The sequence below is a fragment of the Dioscorea cayenensis genome, unplaced genomic scaffold (genome assembly GCF_009730915.1).
Source record: "Dioscorea cayenensis subsp. rotundata cultivar TDr96_F1 unplaced genomic scaffold, TDr96_F1_v2_PseudoChromosome.rev07_lg8_w22 25.fasta BLBR01000479.1, whole genome shotgun sequence".
NCBI classification, from domain to species: Eukaryota; Viridiplantae; Streptophyta; class Magnoliopsida; order Dioscoreales; family Dioscoreaceae; genus Dioscorea; species Dioscorea cayenensis.
Genome location: NW_024086870.1, coordinates 145,580 through 168,573, shown reverse-complemented (window position 1 = coordinate 168,573; position 22,994 = coordinate 145,580). Strand labels below are relative to the sequence as shown.

Here is a 22,994-nt window from a genome sequence, read left to right as displayed (position 1 = left end):
TCTCATTAGTTTGTTAGACTAGCAATGGTTCCAATCTTTTATCATCTATAGGGTAGCAAACAGATGTAATATGAGTCCAACGAGGTATAAAATCTTAAACCGATAGAACGACTTAGGCTTATATACTTTAGGGTCATTCAAATTATTATTATCTCCAACAGCATCAACTATCTCCAACAGCATCTACGCTAAAATCAGAATGAAAATATAGGAAAAACGTGACTGCTTTTCCATATATATGTATATATATAAACACATTTCAAAAAAAAATTTTCTTTTCATTGCATGAAACAACCATCTCTCTCTCTCTCTCTCTCTCTCTCTCTCTCTCTCTCTCTCTCTCTCATATGATACTAAACAATGCAAATCTACAAGCCTACAAGACATTATGGATAAACAAAAGGCAGAAGCAGAAGAAAAGGGCACTTTTGTACAAGGAATAACTTAAAATTGTTCATGCCCCGAAGTCTTGTTATCCTGTTGATACCTCCACGGAATGAAATATGAAGGGCATTGCAATGACACCTCGCATTTCAGCCGAAGATTTTGCTTGCCCCTCATGATCATGAACAGTCGCGCATTGAAGTTTCTATCGGACAACAATATGTTGCAGAATTCAGCTTGGGGCTTGTGCCACGGCTTCTCCTGTGTTCCTATTTCTCATCAACTAATGCCCAGCTTAAGATTGGATTAAACTCCAATATCCGAGGATGTTGAGAGTGCCGGTGCCGGTGCCGGTGCTGGTTCCGGTGCCTAAAATGATACAAACCCCACAAAAATTTTCCGTTAGTAGAATAGTAATAAGTTACTATAATTCAAATTTCATTCGGGGTAGTTACCAATTTTTTTAGTTAACAGAAACGCAACATACCAAACTACATGTATTGAGCCAACCATTGCTTGCACATATCAAGGACAGGGAGTGCATTTGCATGGAGTGCCTGCAAAGAAAAGCCGACATAAAGACCATATAGCATATATAAATTCAAATATTGTGGTTGCTTTGTTTGTGATATTGCGGTATGACTCACCAATTAACTAGCAAGAAAATGAAAGGCTAAAGTTATGTGCATCTTTCTTCAATAATTACATCCACGCAAGAAGAATGAACTAATAAAAATTATAGACTGGACTCAAAAGAAAAAAACCAAATTGGCAAAATATTATAGTGTAAGAATTCTCAAAACAAACATACAGTTGGTTGGGACCAATACCTGATGGGCGACATATTGAACATCAGCAACACTTCCACTTCTGGATGCTATTTGGAAGGCAGTCTTCAGACGTCCACAGATGACACAAGCCAATACTTTCCTATTGGAAATAGAGATCAAAGAGATGTCAAGTGCTAATGGAAAAGTAACACAGGCAAATGTCAACAATAGACCATTATGAAACAACCACAGGTCTACAGCTGGGAAGCCAAATGTTGCAAAAACTAGCCTTTTATAGACACAGCAAGTATCTCATTCTCAAACACAAAATATGCATAGAGAAGTAGAGGCTTAACATGTAAATAATGTGGTCAAGAACTTGGAGCAATTCATAATTTATAAGGGGAGGACTGACACCAACAAAATCAAAGTACACAAAACCAATGAGTTTCATTCTTCAATATATTTCTGAAATTGAAGGCCAACCATTCCTTACAACAAATATCAAAACTTCACACCCAAACTCTATTACCATAGGCTACCTTCAAATGCTAAAATATCAATCTCAAGTTTCTGATATTGTTATAAATTAAAAATTAAAAATTAAAAATTAAAAAAAAAAAAAATAAGAAAGAGTGAGGGGGAAGAAAAGAAGATCAACCCCATAATGGGGTTGTTAACAAATAAGTTAGAAGAGACAATAAGTCATGCAATATCAATCTCTTAAAAAATTCCAATGGACATGGATCTGTTAATGTAGGAAATCATGCCACAAAATTAGTACATAATTTGACAGCAATAGCAATTCTCAAGGTCCTTGAGACAATTAAATACAATAAAACCAAGCAACTTGCTTAAGTTGACTCAAACCTGTGGCTGCTGGTCAACATGTCGATTAGCCGGTCAGGCCGTTCCTTGTGTTTATTGGCATACACATTAATTGCGGCACCTAGCACCTAAAAAATTTATGAACAATGTACTACATTAGGACAACAACAAATGAAGATAAAACAATTAAATCTAGATGACATACCTAAAATGGAATTTATTAAATCAATAATTAAACCCTAAAATAAAGCATTGTTAAGTTGAAACATAAATCAATACTTAAAATCAAGAGATTTTGGTAGCTATAGTAACATTAAATATGTATCCAATGATATAAAAATACGGTTTGCCAGGAGTAACTAGTAACATTGATAGATATGATCACTTATAAGAAAGCATTCTATGTTGAGACAAGAATGATGCAAATATCAGGCAACATTAAGGTCAGAATGACACAATTACCAATTCATCATGATTAGATGTATCCTGAGTAATGTGTTCAAACTTATGAATCTTTATTTTCTATAATTCCTACTTAAGGAATTATTGACAAAAGTTCCTATAAATCGTTTCACATCACTTCAATCCATATTATCAAAATTCCCCTACTTGACATTGAGTTAAATGAGGCTACTCTTCTCCTAAAACCTCTACTGACGAATGAATATGATCCCAAAAATGTTCTTTATGCGATCAGTACTTTAATGGTTCTCCTATGAAACAACATGAGTGAACTATTTCAAACATGAAGGAGATCATGTGTATAACATATTGATGTTATTTTTACCTGGTCCCAGTCATCTTCATCAATTGTGCCTTTAATGTTTCTCAGGAACTCTGTTAACTGACTGCCTTTTTTCCTCTCTGCGAGAGATGCTGCTACACCAGCGTAGATATCAACAGCTGAAACATAAACAATGTAACTTTAGCTATATCAAGTTCTAATCCACTTACATGATACAAAAAATTATACATTAACTAAAGCTGAACAGAAGCAAGAAGTTTTGATACAAAATATGCTTATTAGTATGGTGTCAAGAAGATGCTCATTACCAGGAAGGTTAAACTCATATATTACTTGGAATGCCAGGTCAAAATGCTTCTCAGAGAGGGTTTCTGCAACCTTGCACCGTCGCCTGCCAAACATTTACAGGCAAATATACTCATTGCTACAGAGAAAAACAGAATCTTTAGAAAATGATAAAATGTGATAAACCAAGTTGATAAAGAAAAGAACAAAAGGGGTTAGTTATTGCCAGTGAAAAGGGGAGCAGAGGCAAATTCAAATTTGAGGTTGTGAAAATAACTAATTTTTTGGAATAAAAAAGAAAGGAATAGCAAGTTTACTTAGGACAGTCAATGATATTTGTTTCAAAACATAAAAAAAGATACTAAATAGTCAACATCTTGGATCTTTGAACCATAGAGCTTACATTTGGGAATTTAAATTTAAGAGGGCAGAAATTCCTTTTAACTTGAATAGGGGAATTTCCATATGGGAATTGAGGAAGAGTCGTTTGCCTGGAGCAAACACTCTTATAAGGTTCAATCTGGCTAAACACTTCCTAAGAGAATTTGTGTTATGTTTCCCATGTAAGCTCTCGCAAAGACAGAATTTAAGATAACTGACAAAATATTTGACTTGAAGCGCCTACATAATTTAATTAGTTTCCAGCAGAGTGGATCTGTAAACAAGAGACAAAATAACCCAGCAACTGTGTACTGTATTCAGAAAATGTTGCTCTGTAGACATTCAACACATAAAACACAAAAGCAGATTTAATTATGTCAAAAACTAACTACAAATCATTTAACTTCTTTAGTAGTTTTTGTACACTCTCTCAAATAGTGATCAATGCTGCAACATTGTCATGAAATATAACTTCAGTTGAATGTTCTAATCTAGTTTCTTCAAGATGCTATAAAGGTGCTATCCACTGTAGGCTGCATTAAAAATCAAATAAGCTTTACCTAAAAGTTTCAGGATCATTTGGATTTCCAAAAAGAGAATGATTCCACTGCGGCCCGTCAATATCATTAAATGCTTTCACTACATCAACCTGCAAGGTTTTAAATATATAAGAACAGGATGATGTCCTAATAAAACACAAGTTTAAAAGGGGGAAGAGGCACATACTTCACAATCACAAAAATTTGGGTAAATCTAAACAATAAATGAGATCACATAGGCTAAATTACAGAGATAATGGAAACACAACCATGGGAGTGCAATATTTCCAACAAAAGAAACACGAGTAATCAATAAAAATCAGGCACATATTATCAGACAAGCACATTTAAGAAAGAAATATTACGTATGCAATAGATCAAAAGATAAGCATAAACATTAGTAGGGAACCATGACTCCTGCCATGTGAGAAGCAATTGATGCATTCAAGGAAATTAAGCATTGTAAATAGAAATGTTAGTTACATATACAATAAGCAGACACATTCTAGGATAGAAACAGAATTGAGGATTTCCTGTTAATCATGCGTGATAATAATGCTGACCAGTAGGGATAACCATAGTCTTATGCTAACTTGTCCACATATAAGAATATAAATTAAATGAACAAGAACAACATTCACCATAAATTGTCGCACTTTCAATTAAAGAAAAACATAATAATAATGAATATTAGGTTTAAGAACGTAAATCAATTACTTTCTCCCATTAACAGATGTAAATCACATAAAAAAGGACTCCCTTGAAGTTCATGGCTGCCATATGTAAGGCATACATTTTGTTGTTTGATGAACTACTATGAAATAGTTTGTATATGAGTCCAAGGGCATGCCAAGCACAATAAAGTGATTGAAAACATCCCAACCTGTATGGCTACCCGAGCTGAGAACTTGACAAGCCCCTCCTCACTAAGTTTTTCTGAGGCACTCTTACTGCGACTCTTGGACACCAATTTTGTTGTTTCCCCTGCCCTGTGCCTTGCTGATAACCCTTCTTCAAAATGGACCTATTCCAAATTAATTTAATATTAAAGAAGGAAAAATCGAAAGAGAAATTGTGTCCGATAGTAGCCAAACCAGTTGTGACAATAAAAAAATGAAAAAATAAAAAATAAAATGAGAGAAGCAGCCATAGAATAATATTGCCAACCAGACAAACAACTATTAGGAGAGAAGTTCCACAAATTGAGTAACCAAAGTGTTGACATTAAAAAATTACCGTGGCAAACACAAAATGGCATCATGATGTGACACCTACAAAAAATCAGTATAAAAAATCTCTCATGTTTAGGTTCAGTCAAGGTAATTTATATTCTATATCTACTTAAGAGAATGCACTTATTCCTAAAACCTGTTTGTCTCTTATGTATCTGCAATGGCATACTAAATATTGCCAAAAGAATTTACTAAAAATCAAACACTACATTTCATGTAAAAAAAGAAGAGAAACACATCCTTGAGCATTAAATGTCCATCAAATAATATGTGGAATTAAAACCAGCCACTCTAAATTGGTAGAATATTAGATAGTCCTATCTCAATACCATTCTTAACTTTCTGACATCAACCCCATGGTTTATATGAAGCTGACATATTCATGCATTCTCTTCCATATGACAAAGAAAGGAGATCAATTAATTTCATTATCTTCAGCAGCAGTTAAAGTAAAAAATTGAGCATCTTCATTAAAAAATATTCCCCTCCTCAACAATAAGAGGCAGAAATTAATGGAGAGAGATAGATAGAGAGAGAGAGAGAGAGAGAGAGAGAGAGAGAGAGAATGCATCCCATAAACTAGAAACCAGAGGCTGTGAGACACATGACTACATGTCATTTGTCTTCATGGAGAATGGTATCAATTTAGATCTGTCTCTAAAATCCATTTGGCAGTTGAATAATCACACAAGTAAAAGGAAGTTCTGGTTTTTGGAATACAAGAAAACCACATAAAATACCATGCCATTAATTGGTGCAAACAATACCTTTGCATGCTCCAAATGTTTCACAGCCTCCTCCTGTGCGCAAGAATTCATGAATAATTGAATACAGCAAAGACCAGCAGCGACATGATCGCCCTTTATGACCTACATAACACCCTTTAGATCAGAGCAGGTGAAAGAACATGGCATGGCATGCCAACATAACTTGCAAGAGATTGATATGAGATAAGTATGTAACATGCCCAATCTTGTTTGAAAAAAACAAGGAATGAACTCAGATGGTACAAAATGAATTCAAGAATTGACACAACAATCATAGGGTTCAAAAGAGAACTCCAGACCTGAAACTTATAAAGATAATTGAAATGACGATGTGTTTCACAGTAATTGCATATACGGCCAAGAGCAGCATTTGTATACTGGATGACAGTTGCATCCTGTGATGCAGATGATGCTTTTCTCTCAGATATTATATCTCCCAGAACAGACATGGCCCCGTAACCCACACAGAAGTCACATAAATCATCAATTGTTCCATAGTCAGTAGCCAAGAGATCAGGGCGTTGAGTAGGAGTTGCTGCTCCATGTGATGCTGGTTGAGGAGGTGATGGTATTGCATTCAGTGGAAAGAATAGCAAGCAAGCGTCAGTATAGTGGCCATGCCTGAACATGAAAGCAAGAATCTGTGGGCGAGCATACTGCAAATGTGCAACAATAAACACAAAAGTGAATCTGAAAATACAGATAAGTTTATTTCCACTACAAGAGACTAGGAAGCTGACAGGCTCCAAACTATCTAAGCAATCAAAAACCTATGGGAGTACGCAGGAAGACAGGTTAATTAAACAACATAAACATTTGGGATATTGAATTCTCCATACCAAACTCATGATGAGTAGCATACCAATGAGAGATACAAATCACTGAAACATTACCAGATTATATAGAAAGGTGATGTGAGCAGGTGATTTTTCTTCTCCATAAATATTAAAGTAATTCTCACAAAACACAAATAGCATCTTATATTTAGATTTCCTAGCCAACAGGAAAACCCAAAGGAGCCCTTAATTAATAATAACTTAATAAGGGTCAATAATTTTAACTATGGAAGTAAATTAAACACAACAGATAGATGATAAAACTTACTTCTTGTAAATAATGAATGCATTCAATATATCGAACATTGTCAAGGTTGCTGCGAGGGCCATCATCAAAACCTAAACCTGAACCTGATAGCATAGCCTTATAATTTGCAGCTTCTTGAAACCTCCTAGACCTTTCAGATCGTGGAAATGTAGATGGCATGTACAACACATTAAGGTAAGCATCAGCAGAAAGAGAATCATCTAAGATTGTTGGAGCGCTTTTTGCCAAATGTTCATACCTGAATTATCATGCTAAAATTAAATTGTGTACAGCCACATTCAGGTAAAAAAGAGTACTTTCTGATCCACAAAATATGCAAGGGAAAAGAAGAAAATGGTAAAGGCAACAATAAGAAGCATAAGCTGGTATTAGCTTGGAAGGGAGCTTTTAATGAAAACTATGAAATTGTGAAAACGCACAATAGTACTTGGGCTAATTCAACTCAAAAGCATAAGCTGATATAATGAGAGACCAAAACTTGAAAATTAATATCCAAATTCACTTTCTTAACACCAATGTGGGACTTTTAGTTACACTAACAGATATCACAAATAATACTTAAACCACTAAAATCTAAACTATCTAATCACTTCAAAAATATTTATGAATAATTTGTTAAAGCTGAATTATTACCAGAGTAGTTTAATTTGGTCCTTGAACAACGTATCCACAATCTTGATAAGATTTCCAAGGAACATACAACTACAATATTAAGAAGTAGATTGGAAGAATATTTGTGAAAATGAGATTTTAGAGATATAGCATTCCAAGCTAAATAAACTTGCACAAAGGACCGAAATTCTCCAAGATAATCAAGACTGAAAGACCTTGAAATAAAGCTCACTTGTACCCCACGCCTATGTCATAACTAAGTCAATAACATGTTACAAAGGAGTTTGTCAATTCTAAGTGTATACAACTTCCTGAAACTTGAGAACTGGAAAATAGAAATCAAATAGATATGCACGCATGAAAACAAACTAATACAACTTAAGCTAGAAAATTAAGCACACTTACATGGACCTTACAGCTGCAACGTCAGCTGGAGGACCACCCTCAACAGTATTGATTATCTCCAGAACAACAGGGCCAGGATCTCCTTTGTATAACTGAAGAGCTTGCCTGGGACAAGAATTACATCAATTAAACTACACCATAAATATACCATGAGTCCTAAATAGGAAGCAGGCACCTACGTAAAGCAAATATAAGTGGAAATTGGCTATTGGAATCGTTCACTGACAATAAGTATTCTACCACCAATATGAGTTATATGTTCTATTTGACCAATGGTTCTTGACTTCTCATCAACGAGCCAAGCCCAACAATTGGAGCTCATTTACCATGTTGAATCTCCGCGCAAGCTCTTTCATTCTACTGCATTCATCGACCATCAAACCTAGCACTGTTTTTCTAATATAGGGTGATATTTACAGCTTCTCGGAATGCTATTCCTACAATGCCTTTTGTTAATTACATTCTCTTTGTATCTAATATGGAACCATAAGCTACGCATTTCTTTCTTGTGTCCACCTGCATTCTAATCTAATATGCTTTTCAGTCCTCTTCACATCCAAAATTATAAGAAAAATGTCAAACTAAAAATCAAAAGCGAACAATAATTTAGATTAAGCAATGGTGTGCACCCAACCAAATTTAACTTTAGATGGCCATGAAAGTATTTTCCCTTCCCAAAAAAAGTATATGCATTTCTAACAATATTCAAAAATATCATGTCCTATTTAAAAATAAAGGACATAAACGTACTTAAATTTTACACGAGCTTGAGCATAGTGTTCCATACGAATCAAGGCATGACCCCATGAGTTCCAAACAGGAAAAGCATCAATCTGAAAATCAGAGAGCATTTTATAGTTTAGTCAAAGATTGCTCTACAGATAAATTTAGACAGGAAGAGTATCTGCTACCATAAGAACACATAATTACCTTGCATTTCTTACAAGTATAAATGGCCATGCTGTATCTTTCATCTTCAATTAATCTATCACGTAGACGGGCAGCAGATTCTTTATCAGAAATATCATCAAGGGAAGCAACAATTCCAGAACCAAGAAGACTCTGGAGAAGCTCGGCACGCCCCAACCAGATCTCCGATTGCGCCAGAAATTCAGACAGCTCATCTGAATAGTGACTACTGACACTAGAGATGCCAGTATCTGTAGATGAGTCATCAGCATCCCTGCTTCTCTCTGAATTGCCCAATAATTCACCAGTCCCAGCAAGTTTCCTCAGCTGACTTTTCACCGTAGCCAATCCCTGAAGGTATGCATAATCTCAACATCAACAAGCAGTTAGACCCAACTACGTGGGGTTGGCTACATGAGTCTTTTCCTTCTATGTTGCTCTATCAAGAGCCAAAAGACTTAAGGTATGCATAATTTATTACAATAAATTGTACGCAAAAATGGGAACAAGGAAAAAAATATACCTGCACATAAATTTCAGTTGCATAATAAGCACGACCCAGTGTTTCCGTAGATGCATGCAAAGGCAAATATTGGGAGCTAAGTACATTCTTCATCTGACTAACACATAGTTGAAGAGCACCTTTCGCAGAAGTTAACTCATCAGAACACAATGAAAGCAAGGCCTGGTAAGAAAAGGAAAGAGATTTTGTGAGAGAACAAAGACAAAAACATAAAAAGTATGTGACTAACCTTTCAAAGCTTGATAACATTAGTTCACATTATAATTCGTGAAACAATGGATTTAATATTTTATATCTATTTAATCTTGATACTACTGATGCCAACAAGCAGATGCTCACAACTAAACACCATAGATATATTGCTAAACAGTAAGTTACTGGCCACTCAGCAATATAATTCTCTTATTTTTGAAAGACATGACTGTAGTGTGTATGCATGTGTGACTGTAATTGTCAGTGTGAGCAATTATGAGTTTAAGCAACTGTCTCATGATCAACAAGCAATTAAGTGTGATAAATATTGGCGATCCAAATGATGGCTTGAGGGCAAAAGAAAATGAATCAAGAGGTATGCCAGCTGTGTGGCAATTAATGGAGAATAGATTTGACCAGCACAGGAAGAGAACGTTATGTCTCAACCAGTACTTGCGGATGATTGAAAAACACCAGAAATCTAACATCACTGAGAAGCTAATTGGCACATGAGGAAAGTAGAACAGGATGGGAGAAGTTCCCCCAACAAGGTCAGAATTGGAAGGAGAAAGGTAGCTGAACTTGGCATAATCATGTATAGACAACAAAACAATGATGGTTGGCATGCTAACAATAAATTTAGGTGATGGCCATAAACCTGTTTGGCATGAATAGCACAATGAAGATCAGGAATGCAATTTTCTCTGATAAGAGTAAGGCTTATGTCACAGTCACAAATAATCAAAATCAAACACAGAATGGCAACAGAAGACAAATGATAAAGACAAAAAGAATATCAGTCCATAAAGCTAGAAAAAATAGGATAAGGAAACATCAGGAAACACTAAAACGGTATCAGGTCGTACTTATACAAATTGGAGGTGAACCATTGTTAAGTCAATGCAAGCCAACAAGGAAGTCAAACATAACCATCAAACATCTAAAAACTAAAACTGAGTAAAATCTAGATTAGCATGATGCGTGACACTTGGCAAAGGAAAACAAGAGGATGCAACAATTACAAGAACATGATAAATTACATTCAATGTCAACTGGAAATAAATAAAAGGTTTTTGAACAAAATAAGAAAAAAATAATATAGTATTAGTATTGCATCAACTCACTACTGCCAGGGTCAATAGCCAAGACAGCAACAGACACCTTTACAGTCTAACTGTTTAAGCTTTAAACTCATACCTTAAAGACTGTAATGTCAGGAGCAGTTTCATATCTATGAGACAGGCGAACTGCATTGTCTTTATTTGAATCTCCAGTAAGTACCCACTCCTCAGCAATCGATACAAATGGAAGTCGCTCTTGGCCATCAGCAGAGTAGGCTGAGATACGTTCCTCTTGGATGCCAGACATTGCTTCCCATGAACCTCTTTCAGATTGCATCCATCCCGAACTCTTTCTTTTGCGATGAGCATCTTTTGGAGCAGTCTTATTTCCAGTATCACGAGGGGCCCATGAAAATGCTCTGCGAGCCTCTTTCTGCAGATTTCCAATGCTTTGTGTAAAGTTTGACCTAGATGGCATGCCGGATCTTGTTTTCTGCTTAGGCCTGGATGCAGAAATAGATATCCTGGGTTCTCGCGGGGCAGAATTCATATTGACAGCAATTGCTTTGGCAGCATATGACAGTATTAGATCATCATTCCTCAAGGATGGAAACTCTTTCAGAATCTGCAAATTAACAACAAAGTACTTGCAGTAAGCAGTGCAAAGTTCTCAAGTACCCAGAGGCATAGAATTGTTTCATAGCCCACCATATCAAAGGAATGATTAATAATATAAAAGGTGTTGAAAGCCTAAAGTTTAGATGAAAAAAATTGAATCGGCACAGAAAGCCTCTGCATCAAAAGAAAAGGAGCCTGAATAATGTACCAGGGCCGCAGATTGCAGCTGCTTCATCATCAATAGAACTTCCAGAATCAAATGTGGGTGCTCATGCAAAGCAGAACAACGTTGCTGCGAGGGCAAAGGCAATAAAGCTAACACTCGAAGACCCAAAGCCCAAGAGTTAAGACGTGTAACCTCAGCATCAGATAAGTTACTAACTCTCCTCTTCAGAAAAAAGTGCACCTACAAATAAAACCAAAATGCTAAATACACATAAAACAACTGACAAAATCAAGGGAACATTACAGAGCAGATTCAATACAAGAAGCTGCTTTGAGCGCAAGTCAGGTAATAGTTGCATAGCTCCAATAGCAACAGGTAGAGCATCATCAGAGTCACGTAAAGAGGAAAGGAATCGTGACGCCTCGGCAGGACCTCCGCCACTAAGGGGGTCTGTGGTGAGCAATTTAACTAGTTGCCGACCTTGTAGTTCTCTCCTCAAATCAAGGGATAATGATGCACTCTCAGCAACTTCCAATGCAGCAGAGACCGCACCTTTGCCAGCTAACCTAAGAGCTAAACCTTCAGGGTCTTCATTACACTCGGCTTCAACCTGAAAAACACTTGCATAAGATTGAAGGGGAAATAACACTCCCAAAATTTTTATGTTCAAAGGTTTAAAATTGTAAGAAAAGGTGGTATAGTGTAATTGCTTAATTATTGGAGTATGAGGACGGAATGCGACAGAAGTGAAACCTCTTGCCAACAGCTATAGTGGTCATCAGCACTTAAAATATGATTGTATCTCTGTAAAGATTGACGCATTTGCATGACCTAGCAAAAGAAACGTTGGAGATCAGATCAGCAAAGCCAATTAAAGACAAACAACCGAGCAACTAGGAGGATCAACAGTGTAACACAACATGTTGCTACCTCAGTTTTCAACGGATCACTTTGTGGTAGATGACAATTGCACATAGTAAGAACATCCATCGCAGCATCTAGTTCCCATCTATGCAGAAATCTGAAATAGATGTTTGAAATCGTCAAGGTTTCAAGACAAACACAGATACTAAGGATGATTTCACTTTGAGTCTGAAATTAGAAATCCTCAAGCATATCTATGAGTACATAACTCCATAAATCCATACATGCAGACATATTGGTTTCGTAAACAAAACTTTGCACACATCTTTGAAAAACTTGCTACAGCATTGTGTGATTTGGGTTGGGTGACTATGAAAAATAAATATACCCAGTACAATGGCCAAACCTGGAGACATTAATTCAAAGATGCACGCCCATATCACTCAAGTAAAATCGCTAGATGTCTGAGCTGGGCTCATGCTTGAAAAAGGTCTTCACCAGACCTTTCTAAACCCTTAATTGGCCCAAAACAGTGTAATTAAAAGCACTAAGCGCCCTTAAAACGCTGAGACTTTTTTTATTCCTTAGGCAAGAGGCACCATGAAAGGCGCATGCCTGAGCGAAGTAAACCACTGGTTAATAAACAACTTATATATATATATATATATATATATATATAATTTTGGAATAATTAAAGGCAAGCAAAGTAAAGCATTAAGTCAAACAAAGCAAAACATAAAGTCAAGAAAAACACTTCTTAGACGTCTAAAACTACACAAGTTTTTAGAGTGTAAACTCCATCTTCATTCATAAGTCATCTAATTCTACAATATCATCATCCTCATCATCTAAGCTTAGCTTCAACTCCATCATTAAATTTAGAGTGCAACTTTTGCAGCCTCTTCAATTTTCTCTAATTAATAAGTTAATCCCTTAATTTACTCATTATTTTAATAAAAATAACAACTGTAAACTTAAATCACTTAATTTTTCTCTTCTAAATTTATTTCATTCCATATTAGTAAGTGTGCTTTTTTAAAATCACCTAGTTTTTCTCCTTTAAATTTATTTCCATCCTTATTAGTAAGTGTGGCTTTTAAAAAAATTTATTTCCTTCCTTATGAGTAAGTGTACCTTTTAAAATCCCAATTAACATTAATTAAAAGCATAATATAGGGCTGATAGCAAAAAGACATGGGCGCCTTTTTTTTAATGTCTGGCACTTGGCAAAAAACACTCGTCTAGGCTCTGGGATTGTCAAGGCGCTAGGCCTCACCTTGCCTGAGCGCCCTTCTCTCTTTTAATAACACTGGCCCAAAATCAATAAATAAAAGGGTCATTGGCTTTTAATAACACTAGCCCAAAATCAGTAAATAAAAAGGTCATTGGTTGATCACGCTCAAAGTGGGCTCCTGTTGAACTTAAAAAAATTTGTGGGTGTTTGAACTAAGACTATCTTTCAATAAACAACATGTTACCCAGCCTGTTAACAGCTCGTATCGAGATAGAATACAACGTAATAGTTTGCAGTCTTGTGATGACTTCAAAAGTTCGATATAACAGGACTTTGTATAAAAACATGTTAGAACAATAAAAAAAAAAGATCAGTTATGTGTTGGTGAACTTACTTTACAACCACTAATATGTAACAAAACAGCACCAAATATGAGAAACTAATAGTATGAAAAATAATAACAGTTAAACATATTCTCAAAAAAATAAAAAATGTATTTATGTGAGGCAAACTAAATGACATACGTGAGAGCAAGCTTAGCAGCAAGCTGTTTATCCTTCAAGCGAATACAGTATTGCCAACTGTTACTAGCAAAATTTCGAGTTCCATAACCATAAGGATGTCCAGTGATTGGATTATTCTCATCATCCTGTTCAATAAGTAATTGAAGCAATCGGTCAGAAGCACCATCACGCAAACAACGATCAGACAAAGCAAGGGCATCCATGAGTTTTCCTTCATTAATTAGCCTGTCAAAACAAATAATAGGCTCCTCATAAATGGCTAAATCATTAAGGTAATGGAGGCAAACCAGATTGAAATCAACACAGAATGGAAGATAACCTATTTATGCATGGAAAAATACACTAGTCCATGTATGATCTACTTTGTAAATGACTCATTTCTTTAAATAAAAAAAAAGGAAAAAATAGAAGAGGGAGTAGATTTTTTGTGCCAGTTTTATTGCAATTGAACCAGAAAAATAAAAACAGTTCATTTTGGTTGGGCAGAAAACATAGGCATCAACCTCCCTGTCCTCAGCAACTAGAACATGAGAGCAAAGATGAACCCAATATTACTTCAAAGTAGCATTACCTCTCAACAGCATTCTCATATGGTCCTTCATTCTCCCAATCAAATGAAATATAAACTGTGTGATCAATTTCAACTTTGTCAGATCTAGGAGAACCTTGGCATGAGTCAGAAACCAAGTTGCCCTGGGCATTGAACTCTCCCAAAGTCGATGAGGCATGACCACTACCAACCAAATCACCAACTTCTGACTCGGTGTCACTTTCAGATTCACGAAATCGTTTGACAGAATTCTTTACCTCAGGTTTAGTTGTAGAAACATCACTATCACTTTTTGCCATAGTAGATTCTGATACTCTATGAAGGTTAGATTGCATTTGTATCCATCGGTTCAATGTTGGAAACCTATAACAAAGTCATGAAGCTAAAGGCAACTGATACAAGAATGAGAAATAGACATCCATGAAGAAAAGCATACCTCTCTGACTGGTCTAGTGCAAATTCATAAAATAGCCTTTCAGCATCAGGTGCTTGCATCAATCCATCATTTGAAGAACTAGAAGCAGATAATTCTGCAGAACTAGAGAGTATGCTACTCCCAAAAACACATGCCAAAACAGCTCTTACTGGAGACAATTTACCCAGATGTTTTACTATATTTAGCTGAAGAGAGTAAAGAGAGTTTCCAGGGACTGTGGAAAATGAGCTGCATGGACTTCCCTTAGTTGAAGGGATTTTATTTTCTGAACTCATCCTGGAAAAGGGAGGTATAACAGGAATGCAAGCCCAGCCATGACCTAATTTCGGAGGTAAAACAGGGGGTACACAAGCTGTAATTACTTCATGCACAAAATCAGCACACATAATATCAGCCACCTTCCCAGCAGCATCAATGCTTCCCCGTTCAAACACCAGGCGAGTTATAAGCTGCATGATATAAGAAATAAATAAAATACGAAAAGTTACCCATACATTACCAGGAATTTGAACAAAAAGAAATAATGAACACAGCATTTACTACTTTTAATTGTTCTATCAAAAAGAAAACTTCCCAGAGGATAGTAACAAATAGGGGCAATTTACAGAAATTGGGACAGAAGCAGCAAAAGATTTTGCCATTTTATCCCTCAATTCTAATCATGAAAATAATACTGACAAGCATTCAATTCCTGACGATGAATCATTTTACCATTTTTTACCATTAATTACAGATGAATCATTTTATCTAGGCTATGAACTAAACAGGAAAAATAAATAAATAAACCCAAGCCTACTGACTAGTTCTTCATTGCCTAAGTCTGATGTTTTCCAAAGAGGAATAGCAACTAAACTACAACTAAACTACAAATAATTAAACAAGATAGAGGCCTGGTTGAAAAATTAATAACATATTTTTGTACAGCTTAATTTAATCACAATATTTTGATATTTTATTATTTCATCTAATTGTGGCATTTTAACAAGAGGAGACAACGGTTGTAAATTTTCAAATGTTACAACTTACAACTACAATAATAAACTTCATAAAGGAAAATAGAATCCTTCTGCAGTCATCCTTGCAGCACATGAACACCTTGTAGGAAAATTCTGCTCATTGTTCCAAGCAACTTTGGAGAAGATGGCTTAACATGAAAAATGCAATGAACTCACAACAATAGATAGCCAATATAATTGACCTGACACTTTGGTTCGTATTCTCCAGGTAAGATGAAAGCTTTAAAACTCATTCATAATAGCATTCACTATCTCCTGAAATTTTTATATCATGACATTAAATATCCACAGACAACTCTAAAAGGTCACACAAATATACTGTATTTCTAGCTATGAAAAAAGATGGCGAAAGAAACTCGCAAAAATGAAAAACAACCTAAGTCCATGCTCAACTCATCAAAAGATTGTGAAACTAAAGTGGAGCAAAGGAAGATTATAGACAAAATTAACAAAAGTAAACATTGCGTAAATCATGAGTATGAACAAAAGGAGACTTCGATATCGAAAGAGTAAAAGCAATACTTGCAAACACACCAGTTCACCTAATTCAGCATCATATTTTAAAAAGCATGGCTTAGGAAAAAAGCTGAATTGTAAGTAGAAGTTCAAGGAACAAATATGAGCCTTACATCTTTTGGCCATTCATATATAAGAGAGAAGAAATTGAAATCATGAGTCGTATCGATCCCATCAACGACGTCACCAATTGTTGCTATGTAGATTATGAAAGACGAGAGATATGTAGATGGCTTTGATGTTAATGGGCCAAAAAGCTTTTTCCCTGGATACTTCACATCATGACCAGCAAGTTCGCCACTACTTTCAGCAGATGAAGAATTTAAAGAAACTGGTTTTGGAACTTTGAGACCAAGCCCAAAAACTACACCTTTTTCAAAATTCAAACTAGCTTTCTTCTCAGAATTGAAACCTTCCCCCCTTAAATAGTTATTGTCTGCATCTTCATCAGCTACAGCTCGTGCAAGATTATGAAGCTTTCCTGGAATTTGGCATGACAGTCAATAATTCAGGTATATCATGAGATGAAGGTAGAAACATAAAAGATACTAAGCACAATGAAATCACCACTCAAGAACTGTCGTTTTCCTCTATGAGCATCATCAATCATCTGGTGTAAAATCACCAAAGCGCGATGTCTTTGTCCTTGTCGGGTTTGTTCATTTGATGGAGAGACAACCATTTCCTCAATAAGCATTTTCTGAATGATTGTAGCTTCCTCCTAAAAATACAATATTCAGAAACTGTAATTAGATATAGCACATGTTCAAATAATCTCCAGATTAATTATAGAATCTTAAAATATATAACCTTGTAAACAGGTTTTGAAATCAAAGTAAATATTACATAAAAATTCAAATTTCTATTTCCTGCTATAATATTATCTTGTCAAAACTAGTATGAAGTTTGAATTTCTAAGCATATTGAAGGAGAACTGGTAAATGGAAAGAACAAACCTATTAAACTTATTAAAAACATAAACATTAGATAAATTTCAAATTATGGTAACCAAATTCAAACCAATGCAAAACTTTCAAGAAAAAAAAAGGCTCTGAACATCATTTAAAGAATTCACATGAATGACACTTGAATACTTACAGCATATTAAATCTACACAAAAAGTGAAATTGATCCTAGAAAAAATCACATCTGTTTAACTAAAACCAAAAGGACCCCAGGGAAACGGAAAGGCTATAGTCAATATCAAATATCTAGTTCAAATCTTAAAAAAAAAATATTGAAAAAAAAAAAAAACAATAACCTGCTCCAATAGATCATGCAGATGTTGGAGGATGCGCCTTGTCACGGATATAATAGCAACTTCATGAAGCTGATCCCAATAACCAGAACCGATCTTTGGAGTGCTTCCAGGATAGATTTCTGATAGCATAACCCTACCCTGTGTACATCAAATTATTTGAATTGGCATGATAATGCATGTCAATACAAAAATCAAAAGGCATAATGACCACAAAATCCACAAGTCATTCATGGTCCATGTCAAAGATCAGGGTTTCTGACAAAGAGATTAAGTTTCTTGAGCAAGTTAAAAAACGGTTCGCCAGCTTCTATGAAAAGTTACGCTTTCAACACTTGCCTGGTTTAGAAGAAATGTACACATGTCTACAGATTGGGCAGAGGTTGCGGCAGCATCAATGCAAAGAAGAATCTAACAAAGTATTACACATATAAGAGCATTTCGTTATAGAAATATATTAAAAAAAGGGGCTCTATAATAAAAATTTATTGCTCTCAAAACATACTGCAGGTAAAGGACCTAGTTGAGCACGAAAAGATGAAACATCTAGTTCTTTAACAGCATTTGGAGTTCCCTCTGCAACACGAGATACAGCATCTTCGACCTGGAAGAGAAAAACTACACTTGTAAGTCTCTATAGCAGCCAAGTAGCCCATATCCCATCTATCCAAAGCCACACCTAAATAAGTATGCATATATCCAAAATACGGCATAAGTCATTCCTCATACAACAATTTTTAACAAAACCACAATATTGTAATGCTATATAGAAGACTGTTGGGACAGTATGCCTTAGGTCTTGTGATTTCAAGTTTTCACATACAAAGATGGGGGAATTATTAAATAGATAGGGAACAATCATAACCACAAAAGTTAGCATGGTTCAGCTAGTGAGATGCCTGCATCCATGGACAGAGATGATCATAGAAGGCTTCACTAAAAATGGAAACAATTATTAGGGTGGTACCTTCCAGAAAAAAGGCTCACTCAAACAACCTTTCTTACAAATGGGAAATATAATTGCTCTGTGGAATGCATACAAAATGTGAACTTTAAGCACAAATTTCAAGGTAGAGCTGTATAGTAGAAACTAGAGGCCGAATATAGAAAGAACATTTATTACACTGCAGTTTTGAGCTCAATAGAAGGCACAACAAATAAATGCTTGCATATATGTGAAACAGGCATTTAATTGTATATTAACAATTAACACAAGCAATAAGCCACTCTTCAAACAAATCAAGGGCTGATTGCATAGAAGTAAAGCCCAAACCTCTATATAAATCCAAGTTACGGTCCCAAGTCATATTCTGATGGTCGTCACATGAACTCAGACAATGAAAAAGGTGGATTGTCAAAAGGCAGAAAATGATTAACAAAAAGCAAGGCCCAAGCTAGGAGATAACAGATTTGAACATGAATTCTAATTACATGATCAGCACTAGGAGATGACAGATGTGAGCATGAATTCTGCCAGGGGGTAAGGGTAGCTTACATTTGATCAAAAGCATTTCCACATGCAGGTTGCCAAGTCAAGCAAGCAACATACAAGTATAAGAAAGTCCTTGGAAATATCCATTAGCTTCCAAATTTAATAACTATGTCACTAATAAGCTTCATCACGATTTCTGGACAGCTACAAGCTTTCATGTTATGCTCAAACAAGTCAAATTCAATAGCATACTGGCAAATTGGAGGCACACAAAGAAGCGCCACATGACACAGAGCAATAATTCTTTTATGTGACACAGTAATTAGTGTTTAACAGGATTAAACCAGATGTTTCCATTCATTAAAGAAAAAAAAAGTAATTCAAAAATGTCATCAAGCATGATAACAAATGGCATCAATTCCAAGAGATTAAATCAGCAGATATCAATTCAGAAGACTTTAATATTCAGAAACCATACCGAAACTCTTCTGAAAGCACCAGCCACCCATTCAGCAAGTTCAAGTGCCGCTTTATCCTCAGGAGGTAATGAAAACCTCTGGACAGCCTCTTCACCAATATCATACTTTGCTCTTTGCATGCAACTGCTCTAAGACTGAAAGAAATAAGTAGCAGAACTAGCAGGAAAATCTAAAAGCAAACGCATAATGCATGTATGTAAGATCTTACTTAGTTAATTACTACAGAAACATATATACATATATTAACAATAAAACCAAAGCTAAATTAAGCTGATGGTGTACAAATATTTTGTCAATTTTTTTACAAAACGGTATAAGTGCCACCATTTATTTTATGGTGAAAATGGTGAAATTGAAGCACTCAGTGAAAAAGTATAATATATTTGAACCTTGGTGATTTAATAACATATTAAAGTTAACTCCAACCAATAATCATATCCAAAAAGGTAGGCAACTTGTAGCTATTGAGGAAACGAAAATTGCTTGCTAGAAAATTTTAGATGGTCTACAATAAGATATGGCTAGCTGCGGACCCACTGATGGGCACAGAAATATCTCTTCTCCAACTTTTATATCCATAAATCACAAGAAGACTGATAGCCACCATTCATCGACAAACACTGCATCAACAACCCCGCATACAATCCTAGATACAAGGAGACCACTAACCATTTTTACTTCTCTTGAAGAATATTTCTTATTGTATAAGAAAGTCCATTGGGCATTATGTCTAGGAAAAGGCAAATCCAATGGTATATGCGGGACGTGGCACATATCAGCTTGTCACTACACCACTATGCATCAATGCCCATCAAAATCATAGGACGATGGTTAATTTATAAGCTTTCAGAGCCGAAATAACCTCAAGATACAGAAGGATTCTTTCTTGTCCCATAAGATCCAAGAAAAATTAATGAAAAGTGGCAAGTTCAAGCCAGCTAAAACAATAAAGAAGGTGAAATTTACATATGCAGAAAGGAACTTCCAATTACTTACAGATTCAACAATTTAGAAGGCGCTGCACGTAGAATAGTCAATGCTTGTCTCCAATTCCATGAGTGTTCAGATAAGGGCTGAAGGCGCTGCAAAACAGATAGGCGCCATTTCCAATCCTCGATGAAATGCTTTGCATTGGAAACTCTCCATTGTAAGGCTTGTCTAGCCACAGCCGTGACGCTATTATCAACCATCTGCTCTAGTTCTGGAAGATTTTGGTGCAATATATCAAGTAACAGATCAATAAAAGTAACCACTAACTTGCTTCCACCTTCAGATGAACTACTGGAATTAGACTGTTCACAAGAAGCACTAGAGTATTGGGAAGAGGGGCAATTTGTCGAATCAACTGATATCTCATCCATATGCAAAAGTGAAATGAGAATGCTGATTATAAAGACCTGTACCAAAATTCAGATATGCATTAAAGTTAATATTGACACCTGTATTATATTGACCCTACTATTAGCAAGGTTCACTTAAAACAAAGGAAGAAATTTACATGTTTCAGAAGTCACATTAATCATTTAGAACTTAAAAGGCTTAAATTCATAAAATGTCATAGTAAATATTCATCTACAAATTTTATTTCATATCTTAAAAATTCAACATATGTTTTTGCCAAATTGAAAAAAGGAACTTCCAAAATAGATAATATTAGTAGGCCAAACACTTATTATTATGCAAATGCAAAGATAAAATACAAAAATTATTACCTTGAAGTAACTGATTTATTTTCCAGAATCAACATTAAGAGTGGAAAAACATTTTTAACAATTAGTTAAAGAATATAAAAAAATTAAAATTAAAATTAAAATTAAAAATAAAATAAAAACTGTAATGCAATATTGAACAAATATATAGTCACAAGTTGAACGATGATCGATGCCAGGGACAGGCAAAACAAATCTAAGGTAAAATAGGAGATCAGCAAGTCAACTTCATGGCATATACCTTTAAACAGGGAAATCGTGGTTCAAATTATTCTGCCTTAACATGTCTACAAACCCTCTTACCTTCCGGGGAGTGCTTCCAACAGCTTCTATGTGACTCCGCAGGTCTTTCAAATAACATACAGCTCTATGGAATTGAGCTTCATTTGCTTCGCCAAGACCTCGCTCCATGACTCCTAGAGCAAGAACAGCAGATTCAAGAGCATAGCGCATGTGCATGAGCCCAATATCTTGTAGCCTGTGAAGGACATAGCAATTGAATTCAATGAACATGTGAGATATGGGATCTGAAAGGAAAATGAACATGAAATATAGCTTAGCCAACAGACAGATACTTCTTTATGAAAGTTGATCCTATACCAAGAATTACTTATACCTTTATGTCAATAACGCTCAAGTTTTCCCACATTAAAATTTGGCCCAATTCCCAGGGGGTTGGGGGGTGGGGAACAGAGAGAAGGGGACAGGCATCAATTTGGCATTCAATCGGTTAAGTTAACCTACTACATAAGGAGAATGAATTTTAATATTTGCCAAATATTGCATTTTGCATGAGACCTTTTTGCTTATCAAAAAAATCATAAAGCTCAAACTCTGGAAGTTAGGGATATGGCCTCCTCATGACTACATTTGTTTCTGTAGCATTGTTATTTTCTCCTCTACCCTACAACAAATATTAGCCATAGCCTAGTTATAAACACAGACCAGAATGTAACTTACCCAGGTAACAGAAACCACTGGAATACCAGGCAGGAAGCCTGAAATGCTATCTGTGGATGGAATTAAAGCATTATCCGACATAATACACTGATAATAACAAAAGAATAGGCCATGTTCAGTCGCAGTCAAAATGAACTAGGATAAGCAAGAATAAGGGTTTGAGATTTGAGTTTTAATCCGCAAGAGAACTTGTTTTCCAACTTAATCCAAGTTATTATGAGCTATGATATGATTAATGCTAATTAAAATACTTTTCAATCAATTGTATATTGCAATTAAGGAGTCAAGGATAAAAATTATTAATAATTAATCATTTTAAATTTCAATTGATTATATTAACTTTATTGATTAAATTTTGTAAAAAGTTATTCCCGTTAACATCCCTACCCAATATCTGAGATCCTACTGCAGCAACTACAATGTCTAGCATCCATCTGTCAAATACCTTTTTATGCTAATTAGCATATATGTCTCTTTCTGTATACAAACATTGTC

General features: G+C 35.4%; 1 protein-coding gene across 2 annotated transcripts in view; it reads right to left on the bottom strand.

Annotated features, from left to right (window-relative positions):
• Positions 1–277: 277 nt before the first annotated feature.
• The window catches only part of LOC120254523, a 28,634-nt gene continuing 5,917 nt past the window's right edge, over positions 278–22,994 (bottom strand). Inside the window, exons 7-37 of one of the 2 annotated variants that reach the window (XM_039262622.1) lie at positions 21,843–22,017; positions 20,827–21,227; positions 19,830–19,953; positions 18,425–18,523; positions 18,259–18,330; positions 17,923–18,060; positions 17,229–17,382; positions 16,775–17,142; positions 15,130–15,578; positions 14,715–15,056; positions 14,144–14,368; positions 12,452–12,542; positions 12,275–12,352; positions 11,841–12,131; positions 11,564–11,761; positions 10,874–11,362; positions 9,485–9,646; positions 8,983–9,312; positions 8,803–8,885; positions 8,053–8,157; positions 7,036–7,273; positions 6,231–6,587; positions 5,932–6,033; positions 4,816–4,956; positions 3,954–4,042; positions 3,036–3,118; positions 2,770–2,885; positions 2,025–2,110; positions 1,215–1,314; positions 872–941; positions 278–753 (exon numbers count right to left, since the gene is read on the bottom strand). In XM_039262622.1, the coding sequence (XP_039118556.1) occupies positions 876–941; positions 1,215–1,314; positions 2,025–2,110; positions 2,770–2,885; positions 3,036–3,118; positions 3,954–4,042; positions 4,816–4,956; positions 5,932–6,033; positions 6,231–6,587; positions 7,036–7,273; positions 8,053–8,157; positions 8,803–8,885; positions 8,983–9,312; positions 9,485–9,646; positions 10,874–11,362; positions 11,564–11,761; positions 11,841–12,131; positions 12,275–12,352; positions 12,452–12,542; positions 14,144–14,368; positions 14,715–15,056; positions 15,130–15,578; positions 16,775–17,142; positions 17,229–17,382; positions 17,923–18,060; positions 18,259–18,330; positions 18,425–18,523; positions 19,830–19,953; positions 20,827–21,227; positions 21,843–22,017 (5,752 nt within the window). In that variant the 3' untranslated portion in view covers positions 278–753; positions 872–875. Of the gene's footprint in view, positions 754–871; positions 942–1,214; positions 1,315–2,024; positions 2,111–2,769; positions 2,886–3,035; positions 3,119–3,953; positions 4,043–4,815; positions 4,957–5,931; positions 6,034–6,230; positions 6,588–7,035; positions 7,274–8,052; positions 8,158–8,802; positions 8,886–8,982; positions 9,313–9,484; positions 9,647–10,873; positions 11,363–11,563; positions 11,762–11,840; positions 12,132–12,274; positions 12,353–12,451; positions 12,543–14,143; positions 14,369–14,714; positions 15,057–15,129; positions 15,579–16,774; positions 17,143–17,228; positions 17,383–17,922; positions 18,061–18,258; positions 18,331–18,424; positions 18,524–19,829; positions 19,954–20,826; positions 21,228–21,842; positions 22,018–22,994 lie in introns of those variants that run through there. The other variant, XM_039262623.1, reaches the window with a different exon arrangement.